Source organism: Meleagris gallopavo, chromosome Z, assembly GCF_905368555.1.
Source record: "Meleagris gallopavo chromosome Z, MGAL_WU_HG_1.1, whole genome shotgun sequence".
Taxonomy (NCBI): Eukaryota; Metazoa; Chordata; class Aves; order Galliformes; family Phasianidae; genus Meleagris; species Meleagris gallopavo.
In genome coordinates this window covers 73695987-73706857 of record NC_139435.1, presented here as the reverse complement: position 1 = coordinate 73706857, position 10871 = coordinate 73695987, and the positions used below count along the sequence as shown (strand labels likewise).

General features: G+C 54.1%; 1 protein-coding gene and 1 pseudogene across 2 annotated transcripts; both read left to right on the top strand.

The window, feature by feature from the left end:
* Positions 1-2573: 2573 nt before the first annotated feature.
* On the top strand, positions 2574-4451 carry LOC146542395 (adenylate cyclase type 10-like). Its single transcript, XM_085213061.1, has 3 exons — positions 2574-2746; positions 3687-3739; positions 3945-4451. Exons 1-3 carry the CDS (start codon positions 2691-2693, stop codon positions 4100-4102), a joined length of 267 nt encoding a protein of 88 aa, XP_085069187.1. The 5' UTR covers positions 2574-2690; the 3' UTR covers positions 4103-4451.
* A 123-nt stretch (positions 4452-4574) lies between these two features.
* On the top strand, positions 4575-8997 carry LOC146542394 (adenylate cyclase type 10-like; annotated as a pseudogene). Its single transcript, XR_014880637.1, has 6 exons — positions 4575-4875; positions 5531-5653; positions 6253-6502; positions 6745-7272; positions 7494-7600; positions 8348-8997. The product of XR_014880637.1 is annotated as an adenylate cyclase type 10-like (transcript).
* Positions 8998-10871: the final 1874 nt, after the last annotated feature.

The window sequence follows — 10871 nt, the reverse complement described above, 5'->3', positions numbered from 1 at the left end:
TGGCAGAAGGGCTGTGAAGGTGGGTGAATGGTGGGGCCTCGAGCCCTTTGGAAGACCCGCACCTGGGTGGAGAGACAGCTGAGAGGCTGAACGTGGCCACAGCCCTAACCATAAGCGTAGGCAGAGAGCTGAAGCTGTTGGCGTTGCACCTCAGCTGAAAGTCCATGGAGGTGGGCTTACCCTTGTCTGGGAAATGAGAGGAGAGGGGCAGGCCCTGTGCCCTGGGGCTTCTGGGGAGGCCAGTGGCATTTCTTTCCTCTTGTGTGTCTTCAGGTTGTGGGAATGAGGCACTTAGCTCACCAAGAATACCAAGATGCTATAGGCCAGCTGAATATGTACAGAGAGGATTGGCATTTGGAAGGGACGGGTGAGTTCCTTGTCCTGTGACTGGCTGGAAAGGTGGGTCCTGCCTGCTTCAGACAGGAACAGGAACAAGCACAGGAGAATCTCTCCCTTGCCATGTCCAGCTTCCCAAGCCCCTGCAGTCCTGCCCTGCCAGTGACAGCCTGTGTTTCCTTTCCTTAGCCCTCCAAAGGCCAGTTCTTATGAGCTCTGGTGATCCTGAAGTGGCAGCGAGGCTGGAGAAGCACATATCGACAGCTGTTCTCCAGAAGGTATGGCCACTATTGCTGGTGGCTGCATGTAGGGAGGGCGCAGGAGACGGTGTGGAGCTCTCGGGAAAATGGGCAGCCAAAGAAAAGTGCAGTCTGAGCCGAGAGCCCAAGGAAAACAGATGCTAGAGCTGCTGGGGCCAGACGTGCCCGAAAGCTGTCCGTTTGTGCTGCGCCTCTGAGAGACACGGGTGGTGAGAGGTAGACTTCCCTGTCTTCTGCATGGCCGTAGTTTTGGAGGTTGCACAGGCAGGGGGGAGGGAGCAAGGGGACCAGATCCCTCTCAGGTGCTTGGAGGATGGCAAAGAGTCTCCCCTCGTGCCCGCACGTGTCACAGGACAGAATGTTGCCAGAGTAGCTTTGCGCCAGGACTCGGGACCTGGGAGGACTTTCACTATCTTATAGTAGTACCTGGCGTTGCCAGCACACCTGCTGTCCCTCAGTGTCTGCTGTGGGCCCAGAGAAGCCCCCAGAAGAGCAGGCTGGCAAAGCTGTTGTGCTCTTCTCTTGCAGCTTTATCAGAACGTGCCACTGAAGCTGTGCTCTGAGCTACAGCCGGTCACCAGCCTCTTTGTCCAGCTGCAGTTCGCTGACAAGATCAGCGTAATGGAGCTCAGCAGCAGTCTCAGTGATAGCAGCAGTATGATTTCAGAAATCATCAGCTCTCACAAGAGTGAATCAACAGAACTCTTCTGTTTGACAAAGTGAGTGTGTGACAGCCATCCCACCCCCAGGATGCCTCTGTCTGTTTGGCAGCAAGAGAATGGGAAGTAGCTCTCTTGTGCTGCTGGGATCTGTGGCTGTGGATTGACCTCAAGCTCTGCTGGTCTCCCCAGTGCCTATGGCAGAATGCATCAGCTGCTGACCATCAGTATTGTAAAACAAGACGTACTGTACCTCTTCTTTGCAGGGCTGCACCTTCCTCTGTGTGTTTGGATTTCCTGGAGAAAAGTTGGCCTGTGAGAGCACCCATGCCTTGGAATGTGCTATGCAGATCTTCCACATGGCCTCCACAGAGCTGAGAAAACTCCAGTGAGTGCATGTTATGGGATGTGTGTGCTGCCTGGGATGGCACGAGGGGACTGATGAGCAAGAGACATGCCCCCTGGCTCGTCCTGCTTTGCCCCTGGTGGGAAGGAGGCAGCATCTCAGAGGTGGCAGATTAGCCCACAGCAGCCAGGCACAGACCCCCAGGTCACCATGCCGGAGAGAGCCCTCGACAGAGCACAGAGCTCATCAGTGCCAGAGATAGGCTTCTCTGGGCAATGGGGCCAGGAACAAAGCCTGAGCCCAGTCCCTCGACCTCCAGTCACTGCCATTGTGGGTGGTGTGCAGGCAGCACCAGTTGCCTCCCCACTCAGGAGAAGAGCCTGTGGCCTGGTGCAGGTTGCAGCCATCAGGCCTTGGGGAAGGGCCCAAATGGTCCTGCATGTGCCCTACCTACATCCCCTGCCACCAGGGCATGTTGCACCCCAAGCTCTCTAAGTCTCCAAGACCTATGCTGGTGTGTGTGGTCCCAGTGCCAAGGAGGGGAGAGGTGGGAAGAGATGGAACAGGGTGAGCACAACTGTAGCAGGGCTGCTGCTAAATGCACGTCACTCTCTGTGTGCCAGGCAAGTTTCTGTCGGGGTCAGCAGCGGGACGGCGTTCTGTGGCCTCAGTGACCATCCTGAGAGGTTTGAACACACAGGTAGGGCTCCTTTGTCTTAAGAATGTGAGGCTGGCATGGGTCTGTTTCAGCACGTCGGTCTGGACAAGGCAGATGGGCTGAGGCAAGGGCACACTGCAGCCCACTGGGGCTTTGGGGCAGGAGGATGGGCTCAGAGACAAGTGATTCCCTTTGGGTCCACTTACCCTGCATTTGGGTTGTCTTGTGCCCAGGAGGGGAGGTTGCCCTTGGCCTTGAAGGTTTCCCAACTGCACTGACATATGCTCTTTCTCTCTGGTAGCCCTTGGCTTTAAGGTGAATTTGGCTGCCCGCATGATGATGGCCTACCCAGGGATGGTGTCCTGTGATGCAGAGACTACGCAGCCTCTCGCCTGCTCAGCTACTGCTTCAAAGAGTTGCCAAAGAGAGACATGAAAAGTGTTACCGATTCCGTCACCATCTATCAATACATGGGGATCACCAAGCAGTAAGTGTTCTCTGAGCCGTGCAAGTGAGGGGAGAGGGGCCTCAAGGGTACAGCTTTGGCTGGCAGAGAGGAGTTCTGCAGCGAGACCAGGCTGGTCTCTCACAGACCTCCCTTCCCTGTGGCTGAGAAGATCGGAAGCTCTGGGGTGGGTCTGCTTTCTGCCTCTCTGCCCTTGTGCCTCTTGCTGCTAAGAGAGTGGAAGTGATGACACTGGACTGGGGAAGGCTGGCCTGTCTTTGGAGACACAGGCTAGCCTTGTGGGCTTTGTCCGAGCAGCATTCCTCTGAGCTTGCTGTGTTGTGCTTTCCTCCGCCATGTGTAAGACTAAGCCAGCAGGTCATTCTGCTACATGGGGTGGGTTTTTTTCCCCAGTTGCTTCCCAGCAGGAAGCTTTGGATCAGTCGTGTTCCACTGGGGAAAGGTGGGCTGCTGACATGTTCTGCCTCCTTCTGCGTTCCTGCTCGGTCCTCTGCTGTTCCTCTGGGCCCAGCTTTGACCTCCTTGTTGGAGGGCCTTTTGAACACAAATGCTATGGTCTCTTGGAAACTACTGCAAGACTTGAGCCAAAGGTGCCAGGAGCTTGGACATCCCAAGCCGCTAAGAGACACAGATCCTCCTTTCCAAGAGGCTTGTTATACTTGTCCAGGCTAGCAAAGCAGTCAGCTAGCCAGCAGTACAGCCTGGCTTCTTTCCTCATCTTGGATTTCTTTGGTTGTTGTATCCTACAAGGGACTTTTGTTAGCTTCGGCTGTCCTGCCATGGCTGCTGGGCTTCTTTATGCTTGAGGCTGTCCTAGTGTGTCACCTTGAGCTTTGGTCAGGGGAATGTGCTCTGGGTAACATACTGCTCGAGGGGGGGGGGGGGTTCCATTCCTCCACAGCAGGCTCTGTGTGCAAATAGCTTCTGACCAACTAAGTGACTTTTTTTCTCTCCCTTCTAGCCAATATGACTTTGGCCTTGCCAAGGAGAGGTCACACTACGGTCCCTTGCTGGGTAAGTGGAAAACTCACCTAAAGCCCAATTGCTTCCCTTTGCGCAGTGCCAGGGGCTGTGCTGGGTGCTGCCCAGGCACACAGCTGACCCCACGCAGCCGCTTCCTTGCTCCTTCCCTCTCTGCTGCGGGATAGGGGAGAGAATTGGAAGGGCTCCCCGCTTTTCGGCACGCTGCAGCAGCTCATTTTCTTGTGGGTCTGCACAGGTTGGGAGGAGGAGATTGAAACCTTTGATTGCTGCCTGGAGGCCTATGAGCTTTTAGAAGAACCACAGATCCTGGTATCTGTGGGCATTCCAGGCTCTGGAAAGAGCCACTTACTTGCCGAGCTGGCCGTTGTAGACCAGGCTACTAAGTACAGGTAAGCACTTCGGAGCTGTCACTTTGGCACCCCTCCCCTGCCCGTCCCTGGTGTTTGTGGAACACTGCAGTCTGGGTGCCACTGTCCCCAGCCCTTGTACTGCAGCCTCCCAAAAAACCCTACTGCAGACCCTCCCAAGCAGCACCCGCTTTCTCGGGTTTGTGAGCAACTACTTTTCTCCTTTGTCCCTGGGCCAAGCACAGAGACGGAAAGTGCTCCAGCTCTGGAGCTGAGAGGAAGCAAGGTGGCCCATCTCAGAAGCACTGCTTACCCTCTGCCTGTTTTCCAGTAGGAGCAGCGGGGCAGAAAAGCCTTGCTGCGGGCCAGGCGGCAGACGCAGACCTGCCACCCGCTGAGGCCTTCCTTCTTAGCTCAATGAGGGCCTCTGCAGGGCATGCGTACTGTGACCCAGGCTAGGGCTGGGTCATGGCCCTCCAGGAACTTTGCCCAAGTTCTCTCCTTCTGCCGGGCAACTGATGTTAGAGAAGACTTTACAGTCTCGCAGAAACAAAATTGGTAAACTCCTGGAGAAGGAGGTGGCTGAGGAGAGACTTCTGAATATCCCCTTGTCTCGAGAGCGAGAAAGGCTGCGAGGTCTGAGTGACTCACCACCCATCCAAACTGTGCTGCACCTTACTTCCTTGGTGTTGGTTGTGCTCCTGCCCTGGTTCCTGATCCAGAGAAGCTCTGGCATCCCATATTACTGTGAGGAACTGCTATGCTACCTGAGATGCAACAACATGCAAAGGACAAAGGACAACTGGCAGAGCCTGATTGGTAAGCACTCTTGTTGCCAATCAGCTGTGGCAACATCCTCTCCCGCACAGCCGTGCCTTGTGTCTCCCCAGTGACTCTGGGCAGAGGCTGACCCTGCAGCAGGGCAGAACTTGCCATGGCAGAGGTGTGGGCTGTTGCATACCTTGCTGCTCCCTTGGCAAAACACCAGCTCAGCTCCTGTGAGAGCAAAGCCCATCTGGGGGAGTGGGAAACTGCTCCAAAACCTCAAGTCCTCACAAGGGCCTTGGGAACTGAAGAGCACGGTGGGAATGCCACTGCAAGAGCAATGCCAAGCAGAGCACCATTGCTAAGGGGCAGGCTGCACAGGCTTTGCCTTCTGGAGGATCAGAGGCAACTTCCCTGGCTCTGGAGGTAGTGCTGTTGAAGGCAGCATCACCACCACATTCTGTTGCACAACATTCATTCTCCATCTGAGAAGCCCAGAAGTTTTGACTGAAGGGCATTTGGTCTGAAGCTGGTGCGAAGACAGAAGAGAGCTGGGGGGGGAATGCAAATGAAAGCTTGCACTGGGAATCGACCAGCTTGCCCTGCTTGCTGGCCCTGTTCAGTGCAGGCCAGGCAGTGTGCCTGACCATGATGGGTATGACTTGTTGCACCTTATTCATGCTCCCCCTGCTTTTCCCATCTTCTGCAGCCAAGGCATCACCTGCTGTCACTGCTGCCTCGAGTTAGGGTACCGGGAATGACAGCGAAAGGATCTGTACCCTCAGACCAGACATGAGCCTGGAGAACCCCATACTGCTGGTGGCCTTGAAAGGTGAGGAGCTGAGTGGCTCTTGTCCAGTTTATGGCTGTGCCCCAGCTTCCTTTCCTGGGGTGCAGGTAAGAGAGAGGCTGGGCACCTGTGTGCTGCAGAGCTGCCCTCTCAGCCTCAAGGCTCTGCCAGGAAGGTGACTCCAGCCCAAGCAGGAAGAGACCTGCGCTCTTACAGCTGTGGTTTTCCCCTGTGGGCAGAGCCAACTAGTGAGCTGCACATCATGGGTGGGGGAACTCCAAGTTCAGCTCTGGGCTAGTGAAAATGTTCTGTACTCTCTGTGTGCACTGCTGGGCATGAACCCAGAGCAGATCTAGTAGGTTGCACAGCGGGACACGCATACCTGCTGGATCATGCCCTCCCAGTCATTGGTTGGGAAGTTTGTCTGAGTGTCTCTGCTTTCCCTGGCTCCTGTGGCCTGTGACGGTCAGTTGACAGAGCCATTTTGAAAATATTGACCGTGGGCTCTAGTTGCCCAGCAGGTTCCATCCTGAGGAAAGGAGGCCAAAGCCTTCCCTGTTTCCTCTGGAGAAATCGTCCGGCTTCTCCAACCTCAGGCTCAGGGACAGGTAAGACAAAGACGTGTTGCTTCTTCTTGGCAGAGATTGCACTGGCTGAGCTGGATCAGATCAATCTGGAGAAGCAGATGTCTGAAGTTTGCAGCCATCATAGGGCCGGTGTTTACCACCCAGCAGCTGGTTCACACTGTTCCCAGTAGCAAAAGGCACAGGATTAATTCACTGCTGGACATGCTGGTGGAGGACAACATCCTGAAATGAGTGAACATCAAGAAGCCAGAAGGCAAGCAAGATGCTACAGAGGGGCTGTCCACCTCTGGGGAGGCAAGAAGCAGTAAGTGATGGCTGCAGTGTGGGCCCAGAAGAACTATGGCTCCACAGGGCCCTGCTCACCTAGCTTTGTGCAGAGGGAGATTCTCAGTGACTGCTGGAAGTGCCTCTGCCACTGTGCTTGTGGGCAGAGCACAGGCCGGGCTCAGACAGCAGCATGCACCAAAGTGTGGCCTTTGCCCCAGCTGGGGCAGCCTTGAGGTCTGGCCCTAGCTTTGTCTGAGGCCAGGACTCATTGCCTTGCAGGGGTGAAGAGCCTATCTGTGAGCACGGAGACGATGCAGCAGCAGTCTGAAATCCTGGCCTTCTGCAGTCCACTGCTGTGGGAGACAGCTTACGAACTGTGGCCCACGAGGCAGAAGGTCAGCATTCACCGTGAGTGTGCCGCCTTCCTGGAGAGGCACACACACAAATGCCAGGCGTGCAACGGAGGAGACTTTGTGGCCTGCCACCACTTTGGCATCTCCAGCCCCTAGGAGCAGGGGAGCTGCCAGGCCTCTGCTGACAAGGACAACTGGAGCAGCTGGGAGGCTTTGGTAGTTTCTGCAGAACAGCTGCGGAGGGCTAGGACCCTCCCTGCAGAGGAGATTCTGGCAGAGGGTGAGCAGGCAATGCTGCCAGGGACAGTGGCCAGTGCTCCTGCCAGTGTGAAGCCATCGCTGAAGCAGTGCTAGTGCCCCTGGCTTGCCACTACACAGCAGTGGGCAATGCTTCTACTACCTGCTGGAGTGTGTGGCTGTGGCTGCCTACCTGCACGTCTCCAACAGACCCATGGTGAGTCACCCTGCTTGCCAGCACAAGCTGCATTAGCATGGAGGATGGCTGAGGGCTCCCTCAGTGCCCATGCTCTGAGCTCATGGGCCTGTGTTAGGGCAGGCATGACCAAGAGGAACATGGGCCCTGCTATGGCAGATGCTGCAGAAGGCAACAGGGAAGGATGGGGCTGGCCAGGGGCTCCGCACAGCTCACCTGCTGTTTGTGTTGCTTACTCAAAGCCCTCATGAAGCTGAATGAAGCAGAGGTCTTGCAGAACTCACTAGAGAAAAAACAGAATGCCATAGACCGCTTTGATGAGGCCATCTTCTTCAGCCTCAAAGGAGAGGTAAAGAGGCAGGAAAAAGCAGAAGGGTGTCTGAGGCATGCAGCCAGATGCTTTCCCTGCTGGCAGGGAATATTCATGCCGTAGCCAGTCCTCAGTCCTTGTCTGCAGACTCTGCATGACTTGGGCAAGTCCTCTGTATCTGCATGCCTCCCTCTTCCTGTGAAGGTCTGCAGTAAGATGGGATGTGTCAAGCTGGCCAGGAAAATGAGCAGGCAGGCACTAAGCCTGCTGGAAAAGCAGTTCCCCCAGACCCATGTCTGGGCCTTTGTCAAGTCTCTGTGGGAAGGGTTGCAGCAGACTTCTCATGCCACTGGCAGAGCATTCTCCCTTCTACAGGAGGCTCAGTAAGCAGCAGAAGGGACAACATGGGAGAGGAAGAGCCATTTTGTACCTGATCCCATGCATCCAGGCCCAAGCCTGCCTGGGTTTCAGCCCATTCCCAAGCCTTAGCAGGACTGAGGCATTCAGGCATGATGTGTGGGTTGAGCCAGGGATGGCACAGCCTCACGCTGTCTCCTGTGTGCAGCATGGGAGAAGAATGCACACCTTTGGGTAAAAAGCAGCTTGTGCTGAGGTGCCAGCAGCACTTCTTCCTTTGCCTCCTTCATCCCGGCTGCCCTCCTGGCATCAGCTCCCTTCCTCCAGCAGTGTAGCCATCTAGCACCGCTGCCCTGCTTTCCCCTGCCCTGTCTGACTCAGTGCTTCACAGCCATGCCTTTGGGCCCAGCGGTTTCTCTTGTGTGGCAGGAGGAAGAAGCAAGCCAGGCTGCTTCAACAGAGCAGATGCCTCTCCTTGCTGGAGGATCTCTACAGACAGGAGGGCACATCTGGACGGAGGTTCTTCCGCCTGGCAGCACTCATGAAGGCTAATACGGACAGGAAGATGGACTTCTACAAGGCAGCAGACTCCAGTGCTGGACAACCCTTGAATTAAGGAAAACAAGTGAGGTTAAAAGCTATGTGCTTTCATGGGGTGCTGGATCAGCAGCTACAGATCTGACCTTGCTAATCCAGCTTTTGGCTGCCAATAACAGATGCTTTAGTACAGACTTGGACAGTTAGTGCAGACAGCGGGTCTCCTGTTTCAGCAAGTAACATCGCTAGCTACCCTATGTCTGCAATGCAATGCGAGACAGCTGGCTAGGACAGAAAACCACAGATTAACAAAGAAGCAACAGACTGGAGGAAGAAGTCCTAGCCGATAAGACAAGCAGCCACAGCCAGCTAAGTGTCCTCCAACCTGACCCATGTCAAAGAGCACACAGTGAGGAAGACGACAGCTGTCATCAAAAAGACCACCAAACAACCACCGAGTGCTACGACATGTGTGCAGACTCTCACACTGGACAACAATTCTCCTTTCACAACTCTATCTTAATAAAATGTTTGCTTCCTTATGTTCGTTGTTTTTCGCCATTCTTGAGATCTGGAAAATGTAAAAACATCTAATTTTCATGTGCTTTCTAGAAAAAATATGTCTTTCTAAACACAGGTTTTGTCACTCAGGAAAAGCCAACCTATGAGTGGCTTTGCCTTTCAAAATAGAAAAGCATCTTCTGAAATTCATTTAAATACATCTCTGGGATGTTGCCAATTAGGCAGCATTTGAGCTCGCACTACAGAGAAGCAAGACTGATGAACAGTAGCCAGGCTTATACTTGGAGTCTGTCTTTAATCAGTGGAATTGCCCTCTATGTTAGGAAGTGGATAGATTGTGAAGAGTGTGTCTGAGTAACAGCCATGACCAGGCTAAGAGCTTATAGGTGAAAATCAGGGATCAGTCCAGTAAAGGGCATCTAGTGGTTGGGGTCTGCTACAGGCACCTGATTAGGGGGAGCCTGTTGACGAGGCCTTCTTGCTTCAACTGCAGGAGGTGTCGTGCTCGCGGGCTCTTGTCCTGATGGGGGATTTCAACCACCCGGGTATCTGCTGGGATAGCAGCATGGCAGGTGGCAGACAATGCAGGAGATTCCTGGAGTCTGTCCAGGACAACTTCCTTGTCCAGGTACTAGACAGAGCGACCCGAGGTGAAGCCTTACTGGACCTGGTGCTCACCAGAGTGGAGGATTGCAGGCAGCCTGAGCTGTAATGACCGTGGAGTTTGTGATCTGGAGGAACGTAGGCCCAGCAGAAAGTAGAGTCAGGGCTCTGAGCTTCAGGAGAGCAAACTTATAGCTGATCAAGGAACTGCTGGGCAGGATCTCCTGGGAAAGCATTTTTAAGGCGTGGGCACAGAACAGAACTGGCAGCTCTTTAAGGACACCCTTCTGAGAGCGCAAGAGCTCTCAATCCCTCAGCAGAAGAAACTGAGCAGAGGAGGAGGCTGACCAGCATGGCTGAGCAAGTACCTGCAGCTTAAGCTGAGGGAAAAGAGGGAAATGTACAGAAAGTGGAAGCAGGGTTGTGTAGCCTGGGAAGAATATAGGGACGTTGTCCGCACGTGTAGAAATGAGATTAGGAAAGCCAAGGCACAGGTAGAGCTGAACTTGGCGAGGGATGTGAAAACTAACAAGAAGGGTTTCCACAGGTACATACACAGGAAGAGACAGATCAAGGAGAACTGGCTTCCTCAGACATGGAAAAAGCTAAGCTGCTCAAAGAGTGCTTTGCCTCAGTCTTCACTGGTGGTCCAGCTCCTCCCCATGTCAGTCAGGACCCTGACGATCTAGGCGTGAGCAAGAGGGGCCGATTCTGTTCCACTGTAAAATGGAACAAGTCTGAGACCTCCTCATGAAATTGAACATATATAAGTCCATGGGGCCAGATGATATCTGTCCTAGGGTTCTGAGAGAGATGGCTGATGCGGTTGCCAAGCCACTCTCCATCATATTTGAGAAATCACTACTGTCGGGTGAAGTTCCTGCTGACTGGAAAAAGGGAAACATTACTTGCATTTTTAAGAAAGGAAGAAAGGAAGACCTGGGGAAATACAGGCTGGTGAGCCTCACCTCCGTGCCTGGGAAGATCATGGAGCAGATGCTGTGTTAAGGCACATACAAGAAGTGATTCAAGACAGCCAGCATGGCCTCACCAACAGCAGATCTTGCCTGACTGATCTGGTGGCCTCCTTTAATGGAGTGAAGGCATCGGTGGACATAGGAAGGGCGATGGATGTCATCTACCTGGACTTCTGCAAAGCCTCTGACATGGTCCCTCACCACATCCTTCTCTCTAAATAGGAGAGATGTGGATTTGAAGGATGGATTCTGTGGATTAAGAATTGGTTGGCTGGTCGCAGACAAAGGATTGCAATCAATGGGTCTGTGTGAGG